Below are 19,583 nucleotides of genomic sequence, written 5' to 3'. Positions count from 1 at the left end.
GTAGGAGAGCCGTTCAGGCTATATACCGAGAGGCCAGTGAAATAGTAGACTGGGTAGCCTTTTATGTGGCTAACTATTTTGAAGAGATTCTCTGGCTAGAAGAGAAAGATTTATCCGGAGCACTCCGGAATTTATTATCTTTTGATTTTTTTTGATATATTCATACTCGTCAAGTATGATATATTCGTTTTAGGAAAAAAAAAAGAGGAGAGAGAGAGAGAAAGAAAGAAGAAGAAGAAAGACAAATAGAAGGTACCGTGGGTAAAGCAAGAAGTTGGCAGTACATTGTTGATTTGTCGCATAGATCAAATTTTTTTAACTCCAGCCACCAGTAGTTAATTTTGGACCCAACAAACTATACCACAAGACCTCTATCAAAAAAAACCCATACCACAAGATAATTTCTGTGCAAGTTCATCCCCCATTGGTAAGATTGCGTCGTCTCGAAGCCTAATAAAACCTTGTGAAAGTTATATTTATTTAGTTATTCACTGAGGCAGTACTGCCAAAGCTCTCGCTGGTCCCCGGACTAGAGGATTTGAAGCTCAATTATTTGAAGGTTAGATGACACTGACCTTTCAAACATAGTAGATATTTAATTTTCCTGCAGCAGCTAGCGTGTACCAATATACACCACCAGTGAAACTCAAAGTTTCACTCTCCTCTTTTTTTGTTTATTTTTTGTTACACCACCACGGTCTCATGCTTCACTGTACCAAGTACTGTGAAAAATAAAGTGGGAAGGATGATGGCATTTTTGTTAGTGAACTTGGATATTTAAGATAAAAACAGGCTCTAATCCAGTGGTTGCGTCCCTTTTTTATCAAAGGAAATTTCACATTCATATCCAAGGAGTTCTTGGATCATGGCATTGTTGGATGTCAGATCATTTGATCCACGGCACGAAGGTCCAACTTGAATCTTTATTTAATTTTTGAATCTATTAATGTTAATTCAAATTTGAACCAAACTTAACTCAATCAAGCTTTGATTCGAGCTCGATCCTTGAACTGATGCCTAGCTTGATTTAAGCTTTCAAGTTGATTTTTTCTCAAAAAAAAAAAAAAAAGCCAAGCAATTAAGCTACACATACGCGCGCGCACAATAGTGTGTGCATATATATATATATATATAAGGCATTTTGGCCCACAAATCAAAAGGATTAATAGTTTAATTTGATCTGACTCCATTGGAACAAGAAGAGGGGGTTTTCAGTACGCTAACAATTGAATGCAGGTAGGCCAATATAAACAGACATCATTAGAATAAACGAAGAATGGCAGCCAGCCTGCAAACGAAAAGGCATCATAACCTCTAGGCATCACAGGGTTACATTATTCTATAGAGACCGAAATCCTGCTTCTCAATTGCCCCACCACCACTACTTTTTTTGGATTCATCAGCTGCAGTTCAGATTCCACATAATATTTTACTTGTAGCCTCATATGGTCGGCCCTACAAAAGAATGCTGTTATGTAAGAAGAATGCTAGAAGAAGACAAGACTGTAAAATTTCCAGTCCAATGCAAATACATCAGAACAATCATTTGTGCCATCATTTATGGGATGGATGGATTCAATCAAAGCTTCCAGACTAGGAAGCGTAGAGATACACAAGGAGATTATAAAGATGTAAGGATACAGAAAACATTATTCAATTAAATGGACAAAAACTCAAGCATCGTAACTCATTAATATACAAATCTCAGTATTTTAACGTTTGAAGACCACTACATGACGAAGTTGGTGATGACCTTTTGAACTAAATGCTCTCCATAAATAGACTTCTCATACTTTGCGATTCCACCTGTCTTTTGCTTACAAAAATCTGCCGGTTCTATGCATGTATCAAAATTTGGCTGTTCATGTAACAAGCACGCATTAGGAAGTGAACATGAGGAAAAAAAAGAAGCCAATAGATTGATTGCCATACCTCATAAAAGAATGCAACAGAAACACGATACTTCGGAGAGTTGTTAACCACCCTATGTAGAGTTGACTCATATAATCCATTAGACCAGATCTAGAAACCATGAAAGCAATGAATCTTTTTCTTTAATGAAATTAAAGAAGAATATTGAACATGTTTGATAGAAGGCAAACCTTTAGCATATCACCGATGTTACAAACAAAAGTACCAGGGATAGGAACAGCACATATCCACTCACCAGATCGGTTTCTCACCTGCAATCGAGCTCATCAACCAAGTAATAATATCTTGTCTAAAATAGTCAGAAGCTGATCTACTGGCAACAAAATTCCACTCAGTATGTTGGCTTCTCAGGCACAATCCATTAAAAAGTGTACTTATTCATGGAAGTTAAAATAAGAGTTAAGCCATCAGCAACAGGGGGCATATGATAGTATTATATCCTGATATTAAATTGAGTTTAAATAAAACTCAAACATGTGAATTTCAATCCAAACAACCCAATCAAATCCAGGAAAAGGTTAAAAAAGCATATTTATTTCATTTTTCAAAATATTTCTGTTGACCTTCACTTCCCCTGCTTATACCCATAAGTCAAAATGGTAAAAATATTATCTTATTTTTGAAAATTAAACCAATCTAGAAATTAAACTATTTTAATAGTCATAATATCTGAAAAAAACTGGTTCCTAACCAATCATGTTCCCTTAATAAGAAAACTATTCTAAAATATTGGACTCTTATACAACAAATCTAGTTTTCACCAATATGGTCCCATATATTGCATGCCTAATGAGACAAATATTTTGTTTAGTTATCCAAGAAATTTACACACTATCTATCAATTTAATTATTCTTTCAGGTAGAACATTTTAAAAGAAACAAGGACAAGATTTGAACATATGTTGTAAAAACACAAAAACTTACAACTTGTTTTTAACTCTATAAATTACATAGTTGCTAATTTTACTTCTCAAGACTAGTTGTTGATAAGTAATTTAAAAGCCACATAATCACATAAATTATAGAAAATGGACCCCCTTATGATCTACTATGTAATTAGCATAATCAACTTGGATCTCATGATGCAGAGGAATGTAATATCCATCATATTGATCTAAATCTTGTGAACCTCCACTGATCCTGATCTACGGAAAGGGTCCAGATCATTTAGTACCAATTTGATCCAGATCGTGAACTGTAAGATCTTAACAACATTGACATCAGCTACTAAAGAAAAAAAGATATTTGCATAAGAAGTGATCAACTATATGATTTATCTTTATCCAATTCTATGTTGTCTTTTCTAAAATTGAGAAACTAATAGAAGCATCAGTTGCCTAACCAATCACTCTTGGTTTGGTGTTACTAAAGTAGTGAATTAAACTATGTAGAGATATTGAATGTCAAAACATACAAGCCAGTGCTGGTTACATGATTATTTACACCAGAGAATCAGCATTCAACAAAAATTATGAAAACTTCAGCAGAAGTGGCATTAAAAAAAAAAGACAACCTTAGCTTCTTATGTGGGCGCTCATGGTAGGTGGATATATGTGGTCCATGGTGGCCAAACATATCAGCATTAGGTGACTCACATGGCTGCCGAACTATGTGTTTTTTTTAAAATCCATAAAAAAGAATGTTGGATTTAATATTGTAGACAAGCTTTACCACGATCTTTTACTTTGTAAGAGTTATACCAAGCAATGTGTTGCCGATTTGTCAGGATCAAGCGCTACCATTACATCAAAACCGACCGGTGTTAGTGAAGGCGCAACTCTATTTCCTTAAACCCCACCAAAGGCAGCGCCACGAGTCGACTCCGACCAAGGCCTCGCCCAACCCCGGACTTCGACCTGGCCTCGCATGGGTTCAGGGACCCTCGGTATGACCCACCTACTAACCAGGCCATCGCCGTTGGCAGGCGGCAGGACATGCTGACAGTGACCCTCCCTGTGCTGCTCAGGGACCCCGCGGGTATGGCCCGCACAGCGGCCGAGTATGTCCAACATCCCCCCCCCAACGTGATGCCTGGGTTTCGAACTCGAGACCTCTGGCTCTGATACCAATTGTCAGGATCAAGCGCTACCATTACACCAAAACCGACCGGTGTTAGTGAAGGCGCAACTCTATTTCCTTAAACCCCACCAAAGGCAGCGCCATGAGTCGACTCCGACCAAGGCCTCGCCCAACCCCGGACTCCGACCTGGCCTCGCCATGGATTCAGGGACCCTCGGTATGACCCACCTACTAACCAGGCCATCGCCGTTGGCAGGCGGCAAGACATGCTGACAGTGACCCTCCCTGTGCTGCTCAGGGACCCCGCGGGTATGGCCCGCACAGCGGCCGAGTATGTCCAACATCCCCCCCCCCCAACGCGATGCCTGGGTTTCGAACTCGAGACCTCTGGCTCTGATACCAATTGTCAGGATCAAGCGCTACCATTACACCAAAACCGACCGGTGTTAGTGAAGGCGCAACTCTATTTCCTTAAACCCCACCAAAAGCAGTGCCACGAGTCGACTCCGACCAAGGCCTCGCCCAACCCCGGACTCCGACCTGGCCTCGCCATGGGTTCAAGGACCCTCGGTATAACCCACCTACTAACCAGGCCATCGCCGTTGGCAGGCGGCAGGACATGCTGACAGTGACCCTTCCTGTGCTGCTCAGGGACTCCGCGAGTATGGCCCGCACAGCGGCCGAGTATGTCCAACATTGCTTCTGGTGTTTGAAGAATTTTTCTTTTTGAGTGCATTTGGTGTTTGAAGAATTACTTGAAGTTCTAGGAAATTAAAGTGGAAGCACTAATTGTTTGAATCCACTTTGATTAATAGACAGACTTGTGAGAAAAATCATATACCACAATTATGAATAAGTCTGGTTTTGCTTCAAAGAATAATATTTTTTTAGTTGAGCTCAATATGCATATGCATACGCATGTGCAGTTTTACTATATATAACATAACATTACAAAACAAACACCATAGAAGAACAAACAAAAGTGTTAATAATCTAGTTCCCCTGTAAATTAACTATTCATTCCGACATGCGTTTCAATTTATTTTTTTTATAGTGAAGCATAATAGTTACTACATACTGTGTATCTAATATAAAATTTTATGGTACGACTTTCTAAGCACTAGCATCTTCTATGATAGCATGAGTTAAATCTGAAATTGTAACATAACTTCCATAATATCTACTGTCCCTATGCAGATAAATGCATTCATTCTTTCTAAAAAATTATTCTGATTACTTGGGCAAAACAGTGCACTTTCCTAGGACTGCAAAATTATTTTGAATAGAAAAAATGTCAAAATAAAGATTACATCGCCAAATATACACGGTGCTGCTAATATTGAATGTAATAGTAAAGATAATTAGTATCTAGGATACCATTATACAGTGGAAAACCTTTCAATGAAATTCAATGGCAGTGGAAAACCTCTCAATGAAACTCAGTGATATCTTTGAAGTTGTCAAGATTTATTGGCTAGACATTCAGCTAAACACTGAGGTTTACAGGACAAAGTAATACCTCAAGAGCATGAATGTCATCATCTTGGTTAACCAATGTGAGAAGACCTGTGAATTGCAAAAAATTACAATGAGAATGTAGATTAACTTAATAGAATAAACAAGGAGACATTTACATGATCTTCAAAACTCAAGTACACAGAATACTGAGAAATGCCACCTTAGTACAAGACTAAACATAAATGTAATCTAAAAAAAAAAGGAGTACTTATTTCAAGAACCCTTAACCATTAATCTATGAGAAGATACTATCTTACCATAATCTGTGTGAGCTCCACTGTGTTTGTTTATTTTACATATGCAGCAGAAAACAGAAAAAAACGTCATAAGAAACTTAATGATCAAGAGGTCTGATTCTTTCAGAACATTTTGACCAAGCATCTAATAAACAGTATGTCAGTACCATCCTGTATCTGTACGTTGCGTCTCTGGGATATTGGATGAGACTGGATATCCAATTAGTCGCATTACCCAAAAAGGATCTCCTGCTACTTGACCTTCAAATGCATCTGCTGTCCCACCCAAGGCTAAAGCAATTCCACGCATTATCTTTCTTGAAAGATCTGTAATAATGAAATAATAGTATTACTGGAATACATAAACCTAGACATGCTAAGTATAGAAATAAGCAAATAACAAGGTGATGAAGAAAAGTAAACCTCTGAGAAGGCAGATATATTCTTCCATCAGTTCTTTGAAGTGTGAAGGATAATCTGGCCTGCAGTAGAAAAACTTAAAATCCTATTCCACAGTTTAGAAAGTTTTCTCAATTTCTAGTCAATATCTCCTATTAGCAAACATCCCAAAAGTTAGAATTTCCAACAGTATCTCTAAGCTTGGATTCACAATTGATAGTTGCGATTAACTCAAATTTCTATTGATAGTCTTTGCTACTATATATATGTGTGTGTGTGTGTGTGTGTGTGTGTGTGTGGCATAAGATAACCTACATCATTAATCTCAACATACAACATCTACAATATTTTATAACCAAAAATTGACATTTTAGAATTTTATAATGCATCAAATAGAAACAAAATGGATAACATTGATAGTGCATCAGTGCCAAAAATATATTTTGGGCTTTTAAATGGAAAATCCACCCACTCAATGATTCATACATATTCAAAGACATATGGGTCAAATTGCAAAGTTCAGTCATTTTGGATGCTTCCATTAAGGCCATGTTTGTTTCTAGATAAGTGTTAGAAGTGAGAATTAGTACTGAGAAGTTGAGTTCTGCTATTCATTTTTGCAGGATATTGGCGAATAGGAAGTGCAATATTTAGGTGCTATATCACTCAATCATTATGAATAATAATTATCGTTTAAATATTAAGGGAATGAGTGGGAAAGTGTTAAAGTAGCATAAACACCCCCCCCCCCCCAAAAAAAAAAAAAAAAAAAAATAATCAAGATCAATGGTTTTGGATGAAATGACAACTTAGGTTCCTCACTTTAGGATCAGTTATAAGGAGACAATGGTCAAATGAGGGCACTTGTAATTGAACTTGAGTTCAGGACCCTGAGTTACCGGGATATATACACGGTCTTGACACTTTAAATCGAAACATTTATCTTAACATCTAAAAATAAATATTCATTTTGTGACTGCCCAATTTGGTGGTATTTAGGAGCAAATGAGGAAAGTGAATCATCAAACAGTGGTTTTTTAAAAAAAGAAGAAAAGAAAGAAGCTTCAACCAATGGTTAGTGCAAGTTCAACTATTTAGCCACTGTACTTGTAGTCAAAGAACATATACTTCTGAGAAACCACATACCATAAATTGGATCCTTCCAAAGGTTTACCAAGAGTTCCATATGTTCCAGGATCAATTGCCCTATAGCACTACAAAAGCGACAATCCATTCACAAATTCATAAGAGGTTCTACACATAAAGAATAAGTAAAATCAAAATGAATGTATTTATAGATATAAATGAATAAATGGTGCCAATAGTGACACAAATAATGCGAAGCCCTACTTACATCAATAGCTTCATGCATGTCAGGCTTTCCCTTGGTTATATTTTCCCCAATTCTTTGATATCCTCTGATTATAAAAATCAGATAACCAGTTTAAGGTGGAGCTGTGAAATGGTGAAAATGTGCTTATTTCAAGAAAATACAAAATAATAAATGAATTCAACTGTACCTGTATCCACTTGCTGGTCTCATCTTAATCTTTAATTTATCCTCACAAGAAAGACCAAAGAATTTGTGCGTGATATCTCTAACTTCTTTAACCAGTGAATCAGGCATACCATGACCCTTCTGTTCAAGATAAAACAAGTATACAAATGGACAGAAGAATAAGTATGAACTCCAGTGACAAATATCCACTATCATTTGGAAAAATTAATGACTGATTTTCCACATTTCTAGTCAATATTTCATAGTAGAAATGAACTACTTTGCAGTATAAGCACAATTTACCACTTTGATCTACAGAAGAATGTATTTTAAATTCCTGTGATGATGCACCAATATGGGAAAGAAAAATAGAAAATGAATTAAAAGTAGTTTCTTTTATTTTTGGTTGATTGAAAGGGAGGCGATGCCACCCATGATTGAACTAAAATTAGCTTCAGTACCATTTGATTGACCTTGTGGAAACACAAAAGAGGATCTTCAGGAGAGTAAGAATATTAGAAATGATATGTAATGACAGAAGAGTGCATGCAAATTTCACCTGCATAATTGTTACCAGAGTTTGCAAAAATGTTTACCAATGTCTTTATAGTTTCAACTCAGTATCATCTCTTACTTATGCATTACAAGATTAAAACACCCAAGAGCAACATATGAAAAAATTTTGCTGGACTCAGTAACATTTAGTTTAAACTCAAGTCTACAATAGAGGTGCTGAAGCTTATGTCAGAATATAAAGATATAGTTTATACAAACTCAAATATGTGGAAAATTTTAATACGGGATAGAAGTAGATAATGAGATTCAATTAGTTCAGCTTCCACTAAATGAACATGATACTAGAGAAGTGTAGCTGCATACCATTGGATTAGCTGTTTGTTCTATTCTATATTTGATTCAATATTTATCATATCTTTTCTTTTTCTTTTTTTCTTAGTGTTATTTATTAGTTATTCCAATTTGGAACATTAACACTATACAAAGTAAATTCCTTCATGCAGACACAAGACTTCATGTGTTTCCACAGTCCATGCCTTCATAGATACTCTTATCTTTAATAAAGTACACACCTTGGTTCAGTTCATGATCCCTCTCCAGAGAGCAACAAGAAAAGTGAACCAGCCAAAAGTGGGAGTGCATTAATCAGATGACCAACGTATAAAATTTTATACTCATAAATACGTAAAAGATATTCTCCAGTAGTTTGTCCGAATATGTTTTTCTAAGTTTTACTAACCACGACAACCTACAATCCTACCATACGACTCGGAAGGTAAGTCACCTAGCCCTTGTTTCGTGCTTTTCTGTTGTTTTATCGCTAAAATGACATCAATGGTGCTGAGCAATTATGCACGTATCCTCCTAAGCTGTTCTTAGTGTATCTGCTGATCGCCTTCGCATCTTTTCTTATTCTACCATATTTCAGCAAAATTACATTATTCTCACTCATATTACACCTAATTTGATATATAAGTCGAGTTTTGTCTCCTCATCTAAGCTACGATGTAGGTTTCCTTTTTGACTGCTTCAAAGCTAACCTTTAATAGAGAAAGATTTTTCAAGACTTTCAGAAAGGGAAGGGCATTTTCATATACATAGAAATTCCAATAACTCAGCTGATAGATTAGCAAGTGCAGGCCAGCAATTTGAAGCAAAGGACTATCAAGGCGCACTGTATGCTAATCTATATTTATCCAAAAAAAACATGATGGAGAAATTTTATGATGAATAACAGGTACCATAAAGCTAATTTTGAGCAATGACAAAGAATTACCACCAAAATAAGGCCAGATTAATGATGATAGACAAACTACCCAAGAAGAAACTTAATCCAATCATGAAAATAGCTCCCTTATAGTGGGATTTCCAACAATGTATAACTGAAGTTGAATATTATGATATCAAAAAAAAAAAATGAAGATTAAGGGTCAAATAGAGAACAATATTAGGCAAAATCTAAGAGCTAAGATTTAAGGAAGATTTGTTACTCGTAAGTAAGCTGACTAACTGGTGCATGTGGAAAAGCATTAACAGGACTGATTCGTATAGTCTGTACAAACACAAACGAAGAATAAAAAGAGAATATATAGGGTAGCATCATCAAATACATGCTTATCGGATGTGACTCAAGTAGAGAACTGTATAAGGTTTAGTAAGTTGCTTTCGACATGAAATAAATACAAAAGCATGTCAATAGGAGTTACCACATAGAAGAATCCCGCATCTTTACAAGCCTTGTCCAGCATTCTAATAACTTCCCTCATTTCTGCGTCATTGGTCATCTTTGGATCATCGATCTTTTCCACAAGAGGGCCAATATCTGAATAAAAAGAAAAAAAGGTTAATAAAATGTTAAAATTATTGTAGGACCATTGATTGATTTGTGATTGATTGTGCCAAACTTAGTCGGCCCTACCGAACTTCATCTTGATTGATTTGTGATTGATTGTGCCAAACATAGTCGGCCTTACCAAATTTCGTCAGCCTCCTAGTATTATATAAAGGCTGTTCTTATACATTGTAATTGATAGACAGAAATACAACTCTCTCTCTTATTCTTTTTTTTCAACAACAATAATAATAAGAAAAAGATATCGAACAACATAAGAACATCAATAAAACAGAAAGTGTGAGAATCTACATGATGATAACAATAAAATATTAGGAAAATTTCAGACTGCCGTATTTTTCCCCAACTAATTCCTTTTCTTTTCTCGATAGAAGAACTAGCCTCAACGCAATCAAACCTCAAATATATAAAATATGGTGCAAGATATTTGCCGAAGCAAAACCCTAGCAATAAATAAATAAATAAATAAATAAAGTTCTTGTTCTTCCGTTCTAATTCCATATTCCGAGTTCAAATTCTGCCACACATCCACTTTCTTGAATTCAAGAAATTCCAATCGAAAAGTTCAGCTTAATCATTATTAGATCTAACACTCAAAAGCCTCGATCGAAGATTGTTAGGAAACCAAAAGTCTAAATTTGATGACAAAGAGTGGAAGTGAGTCGGAATCAATTTAGAGAGGGAAGGGAAGGGATCTGTCCACACCTATCACGGGGATGGTTTGGAAGTCGGATCCCATCGGCGACGATAGATGGGTAGAGAGTCGCCCTTTCGGATCTTTTCCGATGGAAAGGAGCAGGAGCAGGAGCTGGAGATCTGCGTGATGGTGAAGGAGGGATTAGAATCGAGAAAGGGAGGAGTTATCGTTTTGTTTTGTAGCGGGGGAGAGAGCGTTTGCAGAAGCGTGCCGGTCTCGTATCTTTCCACAGCCTTCACGTGTTCCCAAAATAAAGAATCCTCACAGATTCCTAGGCCAACCAGGGAGCGACGAAAACTGGCTCGACCAGAGAATCCAATCTGACCCAACCACGTCTAAATTTAGAGTCTGATTCAGGTTGGATATCGGTTAGAGTTCTTGACCTAGATTTTGAGTGGGTGTGGGACTGGTCACAGGTCAGACAAAACTTGGTTAATAACGGTAGAATTTTTGTATGAATCCGATTATTAGAAGTACAACCAGGATCCTATGTGTTGAGCTGGCATACTGCAAAGTACTGTGCTTTGTTGGCCGCCGTCAAAAAATAGGCAGCTATAATATGGTATATATTTATAAACTGTCTTATTTGATGGTCGTTCATCTCTTGATGACAGCTATCCATAATATTCTGCAGCACTGCATGTTCTCTATAGAGATTTCATGTTCTCCATAGAGATTTCATATTTGGCTCATCTTTTTCTAAGGCGAAGATAAAGGGTTGTGTTTAGTTGCTTTTCTCTCACTTTTGTAAGGTAATTCATAATTAGGTAGGTTATGATAGGGGTTGGGCCATGTAAAGTGGAACAACTTTCATGGAAAGCAAGGCTTGATTAGATCATGGGAGTTCATGCTTGAGTGGGAATGGATCAGAAAGTCTCGACCATGTGCTCGATTTGGTCGGGTGTGATCAGGGTTGCTTAGGTTCTGGCTCGGGCTTGAATCAAGTCAAGCTTGACCCAACCCCACTTTGAAATGCAAAGCCAAGGCAGGATATCATTCACTCCAACCGCGAGTGGAGAATAACCAAATGTATTCTGTTCAGAGTCCAAAGCCTTCTTTTGATTCATTGAGCTGCATTGATATTTGGTAGATTGATGTGCCACACTAATTTGTGGAAGGTTGTCAATTTCAAGGACCCCATGAATGCATATGGCTTGAAGTAGTTCAGCGTGGAATCAGGTGGATCCTAGAGTGGGAGGTATGTCTTATAGTACGATTCGTATTTATTTTATCGTGCAATATTTTACACATTGTTTCATCAATATATATATATATATATATATATATATATATATATATATATATATATATATATAGATATATATATATATATATATATATAGATATATATTAGACATTGTTCCATACAGGTCCACGTTCACAGGGTTACCAATGCAATCAAGGAATTCACATAAGAGGAAATAAGAGGAAGGAGATGGACAATTTTGGGGTCACCTCTCGTTTTCCTTAGGGAGAAATATTTTGTCTACACCAAAATAATCATACTTAATACTACACCAAAATTTATAACTGTTCTTTATAATTGGTTATCTTTCTTGTTGTTTGTTTTTGAATGACCCACGTAGATATCTTTAACCCCTTAGTAGACTAATTTGAAGTAGTTATTACTGTATTTGTTAATCTTTGGGAAAATTACAGAATCATCCCTTGTGCAGTTCCATTTAGATCCCAAACATTTAAAAAATTTCACTTAGCCACCAAACTTCATTTTTGTTCCAATATGACCCTGTCTGGATCCTTGCGCCATTAATGGAGCGAGAAAGAAAAGACCAAAATAACCATTATTCAAAGAGGCCGAATCATGGCTTTTATGCGGTCTCAAAGTGTTTCATCATTTATGATTCATCCATCTGCACAAATTTTAAAGCACTTCGTTCTCTATCATTAATTCATCTGCATGGATCTCAAAGCGCTCTATTCTTTATCATCCATCCATCTGCGCAGATTTCAAAGCACTACATCCTATCATCCATCCGCTGCACAAATCTCAAAATGCTTCATCCTCTATCATTCATCCACCTGAATCGATCTCAAAACGCTCTATTTGTCATCTATTCGCTGCACAAATCTCAAAGCGCTCCATCCTCTATTATTTATAGGTTTTCATAGATCTGAAAGTACTCTATCTTCTATCATTCATGCATCTGCGCAGATCTTAAAGCGCTTCATCCTTTATCATCCATACACTTGCATAAATTTCGAAGCGTTCCATCCTCTCTCATCCACCCACCTATATATCTCAAAGCACTTTGTCCTCTATCATGCATCCACTTGCATAGATCTCAAATACTCCCTCTATCATCTATCCACCTTATAGGTCTCAAAGTACTCCATCTATTATCATTCATCCGCTTGCACAAATCTCAAAGTGCTACATCCTGCTATCCATCCACTTGCATAGATCTTAAAGTACTTCATCTTTCGTCATCCATTTTTCTGCACAAATCTTAAAGCACTCAATCCTCTATCAACTATATGCTTGCACAGATCTCAAAGTACTTCATCATGTTTTCATGAAAAAACTCTGAGCACTTTGCACATGGTTTAATGTTTTTTCTTTTTCCCTTTTTTCTTTTTTTTTTGAGGAAAGCACATGGATTAATGTGGGTTTTCATCTCTCTGTTTACAATTGGTTTTGGCATACCATCAATAAGGTTTAATCTCCCTAGCTCTAATTTAGGGTGTAGAAAGTTTGGTGCACATGAGAGGTTCCACAGGTGGATATGAACTTCTAATGTCATGTATTACTTGGATAATGTGATAACTTCATCTTCTTTTTCCTAGCATATATTTCTCTCCAACCCTTCACCCAGAGTAACTACTAAATTAAGGTATACTAGCATATAATTAGAGTGGTTTCCGCATTGTGGAGTTGGACAATTACAATAGATGGAGCCACACAAAAAACACACTTGGGAGTTCAACCAGAGTGTGGCCATGGAAATCCAAAAATATGAAGGCAGAGCTTCATTCCTCTCCTGATTTTGGATGTTGCATAAATTAGAATAGAGAGAGAATAGATATTGTTGAACTAAGGAACCTAATTTAATGGAGTTCTTCATCATTCCATCCACCAACTTCCCAAGAGACAAACCACCCCGTCTATGAGTACATGGTGTCTTCTTCCCCAATCTATGATGTTGTCCTCGCTAAAGGTAGGAGGACCACACAAGCCTTCAAGCCAATAAGATGGATATTCTCCTCCTGAAAGAACTATCTCATGGAACATATTTTCCTTCATGTATTCGCTGTCGGTATTCAAAGATTTGCTTTGTCCATTCAACGGCTCGTACAGTCAGCACCAACCAAATTCAATTATTGCCATACTATCGTTACAACCCAGGGCTAATGTCCCATGCTTTCCGCAGCAAGTGGTGAATCGAAAGCTCACCAATAGGTAATAAACCAACAAACTATGAGGTCCTTAGCAACAGGATTTTCTGAATTATCAAGATTTTCTAAATTTTTCTCACTCACTGCTGTCCAAATTATATTCAGATGATTCATAGCCATCAAAAAATGATTCGCAAATCTTTCTTGGATTTCAAATTAGCAATGCTATATATTATTGTTGGCACTGTTGCTTTTGCTATTATCGAATCCTTTGTGCTCGCAGGTACAAAGACATTGTAATAATTTTATATTTATTATTTTGTTATTTTTCAAAAATTTTATTATTTAAATTTTTGCTGAACTTTTGACGTTTCTATCATGTATTTTCTAAGTTCCAAATCCTTTTCTGAAGCCAAAATATCCCCACGCACCCAAACTGCGAGGATCCATGTGGGTATGTGTTTAGCCTCACATTAGTTATTCGTTGAAAAAAATTTTAGGTACTTATACATAATTAAGAAACCAAAAAAATATCTTCCGACTAGCTATTTTGAGTGAGGTCCTGAATTGTTACAAATGGTATAGACTAGGAGAATACGGGCTCATTAAAGCTGACACAGACCAATTATAGTACTCGTCATTAGATTTGAATAAATTTGAATTCTTAGTCTGCTGAAAATGTTGGAGCTTAAACGAAGAAAGTATGTAAGGATTCGTATGGATATGTATTTAATTTGATATTGGTTATTAGTCAGGAACAATTTTGGCAAACTAAAAATTTTTTTAAAAAAAAATCAACTAGCTATTTGGATAAGGCTTTGAGCCGTTGCAGAAACTGGGACCATGTTGCCTATTTATAGTTCTTTTCTGTGCGGAAGCTCTCACCTCCATAGGAGAGGAGAAGAGGTAACGGTTGGGAAGGGGGAAGCCGGGAGCGATTTGTTTTAAAACTAGAAAACAGGGAAGTGCTACTCTTTGTCCCACCCCTACTTGTAAGAGAGCCTTCAGACGAGCTGAGAGCTTACACTCTCCTTTTTTTAATCTCTGTCATGGAAGGTGGGCTTCCTTTGCTTAATTGTCTATGGCAGCAAGCTCTTAGAAGTTTTTGTTCTTCGGAAAATCCTCCTAACTCTTCCAAGTGGGTGTATGCTGTCTTCTGGAGAATCCTCCCTCGAAACTTTCCTCCACCAAGGTAAGAGCTTAAAACCAAAGAAATGGAATTAGGCTCTCTTCTTCTTCTTCTTCTTCTTCTCGTAGTATGTGAGTCAGATATAAGGTGTTAAACTGGTGGCAGATGGGATGATGGACAAGGGATCTTGGATCGATCCACTGGAAACAAAAGAAATTGGTAAATATGAAATGGAATGTTTTTGCAATATATACAAAGCAAACTTCTCCTTCGTTCTCTCCATTCTCCTTTACTTTTTTTCCGTGAGACTTTTGGCATGATCTTTTGTTCAGGATTCTAGTGTGGGAAGATGGGTTCTGTGATTTTTACGAGGGCGAGCGAGTCGGAAATGCTTCAGGAAATGGCAGCTTTGCACCAGAGATCTTCTTTAAGATGTCGCATGAGGTCTACAATTATGGAGAAGGGTGAGAATGTTATGAACTACGATCTTGCCCCTGCATACCATTTAATCATGAAAATTTGAAAGAATAATGTCGACTAAATGCATGGATGAAGGAGGTGTTTCTTTTTCATGTTTAATTTCTTCAGATTAATGGGGAAGGTGGCAGCTGATAACAGCCACAAGTGGGTGTTCAGGGAATTGCACACAGAAACCGATCCCCACTTCTTTTCTTCATGGAATGCATCACTTGATGCAGTAAGTAGATATCCCTAGCTACTTCTCACGAAATTGTCTTTCTTTTCTTTTTCTTTCCCACTTTTAATGTATGCTCTTCTGTAATGCTGTAAACAGCAACCAAAGGCTTGGGAATTGCAGTTCAATTCAGGCATCCAGGTATGACTTTTAAATGGCAAATAACTGGAACACAACTTTTTTTTTTTTTTTTTTTTTGAGAGAGAGAGAGAGAGGAAGTGCAGTTTTTTTTCAGAACTTAGATCTTTAGCTATATGCTCCACTGCTTCACAGACTATTGCAATTGTTGCTGTAAAGGAAGGTGTGATTCAACTGGGTTCACTAGATAAGGTCATTCCTCAAATTCTCAGTATAAATTCTAAATATTAAATTATAGAATGAGATTTGGACAAGAACAAGAATAAATGGAGTTCTCCTGGATTTTCTTGATCTATAGTTTTTTTTATATATAATAAATTTGTTGAACTATTAGTTCTATTTGAATAACCGGTATCTCCTTGGCTGCTAAAGGTTGCAGAAGATCTTAACTTGGTGATCAATATACAAAGAAAATTTAATTACCTTCAGAGCATTCCTGGCGTCTTCGCCATGCAACGACCTCACCCAGTTTCTTCCGAGCATTGTATCAATATGCTCAAACATAACCTGCAGATTAGCAAGATATCGGGGAGTAGGACAAGTCTTGGTTGCGAGGAGGGAGAGGAATTTGCAAGAAAATCAGTTACTTTTGATGGAAATAGCACCATGAAGGACTCCATTTTCCAGTCTATCCCTCCCCTTCTCCCATCGATGTCTCACAGTCTCGGGATGCTTCTATCTAGATTACCTTCTGTCACTCCAAACAGCCATGCTCAATCTCTAAGTTCTGCTAGAAATGATGCGTTTCAAGTACCGAATTTAACTTGCAGTTATAGTCAGAACTGTAATGTGAGACTCAACATGTCTGAAGTGCCAGAAAGCAAAACCCAGCTCATCAGCCCTTACTCAAGCAATCCATGCGAGGAGACTGCATTTGTGCAAGAATTCAATGTTCAAGGTGAAGAACCAAGCAGCATTTCTCCTGTGCTTTAACAGTGCCATTCATTACAATTATGTTATCTGAAGCAAATTGGGTCCCCAATGCCTGTCAATTGCTTCAGTCATTATATTCACATGGAGGGAACTCATATGGGACAATACTTTTTTTATGTGATAAATATTTATTCTCTGATGATGTGGCCATTAGCTGTCTCTTTGACTCCATCAGCATTGGTTCTTGTCCAGCTTGAGTTATCAACAAACAAGTGCTTTTCACTAAAGAAGCAGATAAATTCTGCAGTTGGTTTGGGATCATTCCATTAGACAATTTTTCAAACACCTTTTCGCATTCGTAGAGAAAAAAGATGGTGTAGCCATCGAAGGAATAATTATGCTTTGCTGTAATTGTTGAGGCATTGGACAGAGAAAAAAATAAGTGACATCAAGACCTCAAATATTATGTAGTATATAGCAAAAACAGTATAGCTCCACATCTGAACAGACAGTGTTGTAGGACTGAGGATGAACAAAATAGACAGGCAAGATAATAGCTATTGGTTATAGTTTGATGTAGTTAAATGCTCAGCTTAAAAATATATTCTGGTATGAAGTTTCTACCTGGCTATCATCTGTCTGGCTGGAATTGGGGTGGCTGATCAAATCTCTAGATCATCCCTCTTAATAGTTTTTGTTTTCTGAGCTTAATGGAGGTGGTAATCCACCATCTTTTGCTCAAGAAGGCAAATAGAAAAAAAAAAAATATACCTGGATTAAGCAGAATTTTCTCTGACTAGATATTGAATTAACTGGCATCATATATCAATAATGCCTTTTATATTAATATTAAGATTTCAATTTTAGCATTTACCCTAAGAGTAAGATTAACCTAAATTAATATTGAACCAGTTGTTCGACATCAAACTGACAGCCAAATCATACAACACCTGAACTTTGATGAGTTATAACTTCAAGAAGCAGACCTCTAGTAGTTAATGTAAGAGCTATAAATTGATGTTAAGGTAATCACAATTTAGTTCAACCAGAGTAATTCCAACTTTTTAAAACAAGAATTATACCAAATATTTTGGCTGCTCAAACCTTATATAAGATTCAACAGTTAAAGTTATAATCAGGAGGACATAACGGTTGCGGGATATTGAAATCATTTGTGATCCCCCTCAACATGCCACCATTTGTTGAGATTCATCATCACCATTCTGAAGATCATTTCTACTTTGTTCTATATGTATGACTACATGGATATGCCTATCTTCTAGAAGTGGAATAACATTTAGGGTCATTGCTGGTTTGTGAAAATTCAAAAACTTAATGGTAGTTAATAGTCCTGCAAGTTTATGTAACCTGAGAGAATTCAAAATAATGTTTTTCACGTATGGTGGTAGCATTGGCAGCAAATCATTTATTGACGCTGACTCTTCAACTTGTTTATTCTCTTCACATTTTCATCTGCCTATACTGAGCATTATTACTTTAGTATTTGAATGAGAATAGGTGGTAAAAAGTAGGCTAATATCTGAGTTGCTATTGTGGAACTCTATAACTTTATTTCTGATTTCTTTGGAGGAATTGCTTCCGATTTCTTGACTTCTAGCATACAAGTGAAGAGATATGTTTATCTATGCATATAGGATAGAGTCATTTCAACCACTTAATTAATGACAATACTACTAAAGCTCTCATAATTTATCATGACTTCCTGAATTCCTAACATGTTTTGGCTTCCTGCACTTCATTATTCAGGACTCTCTTATTCTTCCTAGTAGTTTGAAGTTTGTTTCATTCACCTTCTAGAAACTACATGCCATCAAAACTAGTTTTGAGATATCACATTACTTTCAGTGGATGTTTAGATGGATTAAGATTTGGAGAACTCGTCATTTCTTTTCATTTGACGTTATTTCCCAAATCCAGATGGTTGGTGTTGAAATATTTGGAGAAGAAGAGAAAAACAAAGAAAGAGAGAGAGAGAGAGAGAAAGTAATTTTATTTCTCTGTTCCTTCCTCTCGTCTATTCGGTACATCTCGGAAGTTATATATACTCGTGTACAGACTTCATATATGAAAAATAATATAGGCAATACAAGTTATCATGTGATCCCTAAAATCACTCTAACAAATTTATGCTAACAAAGAAAACTAATAGAGGTTGACGCAGAATCACGCTGATAAAGAAAAATATTATGAGTGATGCAGTTTCTTACGTAATCCCTAAAATTATTCGAATATCTCCCCTCAAACTCAAGATGATACTATAGGTACCAACTTAAGTTTGAAAACTGGATCACGAATGTACCAAAAAACTAACGTACTAGATGAAGAATTAGAGTAGTAGCTCAAAAGCTAATGTAGCAAGAAGATACAAAGAAGATGATACTTGCAGCGAGGATAGATCTCAGAGAGAAGGCAACTGAAGCTCGACGATGCTCGTAGATGAAAGCAGCATAGAAGAAGAGCAAGAGATCTCGAATTGGATGAATAAAATCAGAGATTAAGGATTGGGGGTTGAGGACTGGGGCGACGCCATGCATATGTACACCTCTATGATCGAGTTCGGGACTGCGCCTATCGAGTTCACCTTCGCCAAGCTTCTAATGGTACGATGTAGTGAGTTACTCCATGCTCACCTGGTCCTCTAAGGTTTGTAGTGGGACCTCGCCTACCAAGTTTACCTTCGCCAAGATTCTGACGGTACGGTGTGGTG

General features: G+C 36.7%; 2 protein-coding genes across 3 annotated transcripts; one reads left to right on the top strand and one right to left on the bottom strand.

Annotated features, from left to right (window-relative positions):
- Positions 1–1,151: 1,151 nt before the first annotated feature.
- On the bottom strand, positions 1,152–10,914 carry LOC103711926 (homoarginine-6-hydroxylase 2-ODD-233-like). 2 transcript variants are annotated; one of them, XM_008798247.6, is made up of 13 exons: positions 10,676–10,890; positions 9,825–9,940; positions 7,625–7,743; positions 7,459–7,522; positions 7,251–7,318; positions 6,129–6,187; positions 5,873–6,032; positions 5,727–5,746; positions 5,471–5,517; positions 2,103–2,183; positions 1,933–2,022; positions 1,754–1,858; positions 1,152–1,455 (listed from the first exon to the last, which is right to left on the bottom strand). In XM_008798247.6, the coding sequence occupies exons 1-13, from the start codon at positions 10,707–10,709 to the stop codon at positions 1,411–1,413; spliced, it is 1,008 nt and encodes a 335-aa protein (XP_008796469.4). In that variant the 5' UTR covers positions 10,710–10,890; the 3' UTR covers positions 1,152–1,410. The 2 variants fall into 2 exon arrangements, with proteins under 2 accessions (XP_008796469.4, XP_088570333.2); XM_088714207.2 differs by lacking the exon at positions 1,152–1,455 and having other exon boundaries at positions 1,489–1,858; positions 10,676–10,914.
- Positions 10,915–14,904: 3,990 nt separating this feature from the next.
- On the top strand, positions 14,905–17,054 carry LOC103711925 (uncharacterized). The gene is made up of 7 exons (XM_008798246.6): positions 14,905–15,213; positions 15,316–15,369; positions 15,483–15,614; positions 15,739–15,847; positions 15,944–15,985; positions 16,118–16,174; positions 16,355–17,054. Exons 1-7 carry the CDS (start codon positions 15,071–15,073, stop codon positions 16,913–16,915), a joined length of 1,098 nt encoding a protein of 365 aa, XP_008796468.4. The 5' UTR covers positions 14,905–15,070; the 3' UTR covers positions 16,916–17,054.
- The last annotated feature ends 2,529 nt before the right edge of the window (positions 17,055–19,583 follow it).

The sequence above is a fragment of the Phoenix dactylifera genome, chromosome 18, assembly GCF_051530095.1.
Source record: "Phoenix dactylifera cultivar Ajwa chromosome 18, Ajwa_hap1_PhDact_Kaust_v1.1, whole genome shotgun sequence".
Taxonomy (NCBI): domain Eukaryota; kingdom Viridiplantae; phylum Streptophyta; class Magnoliopsida; order Arecales; family Arecaceae; genus Phoenix; species Phoenix dactylifera.
This window is presented reverse-complemented; position numbering and strand designations above follow the sequence as displayed.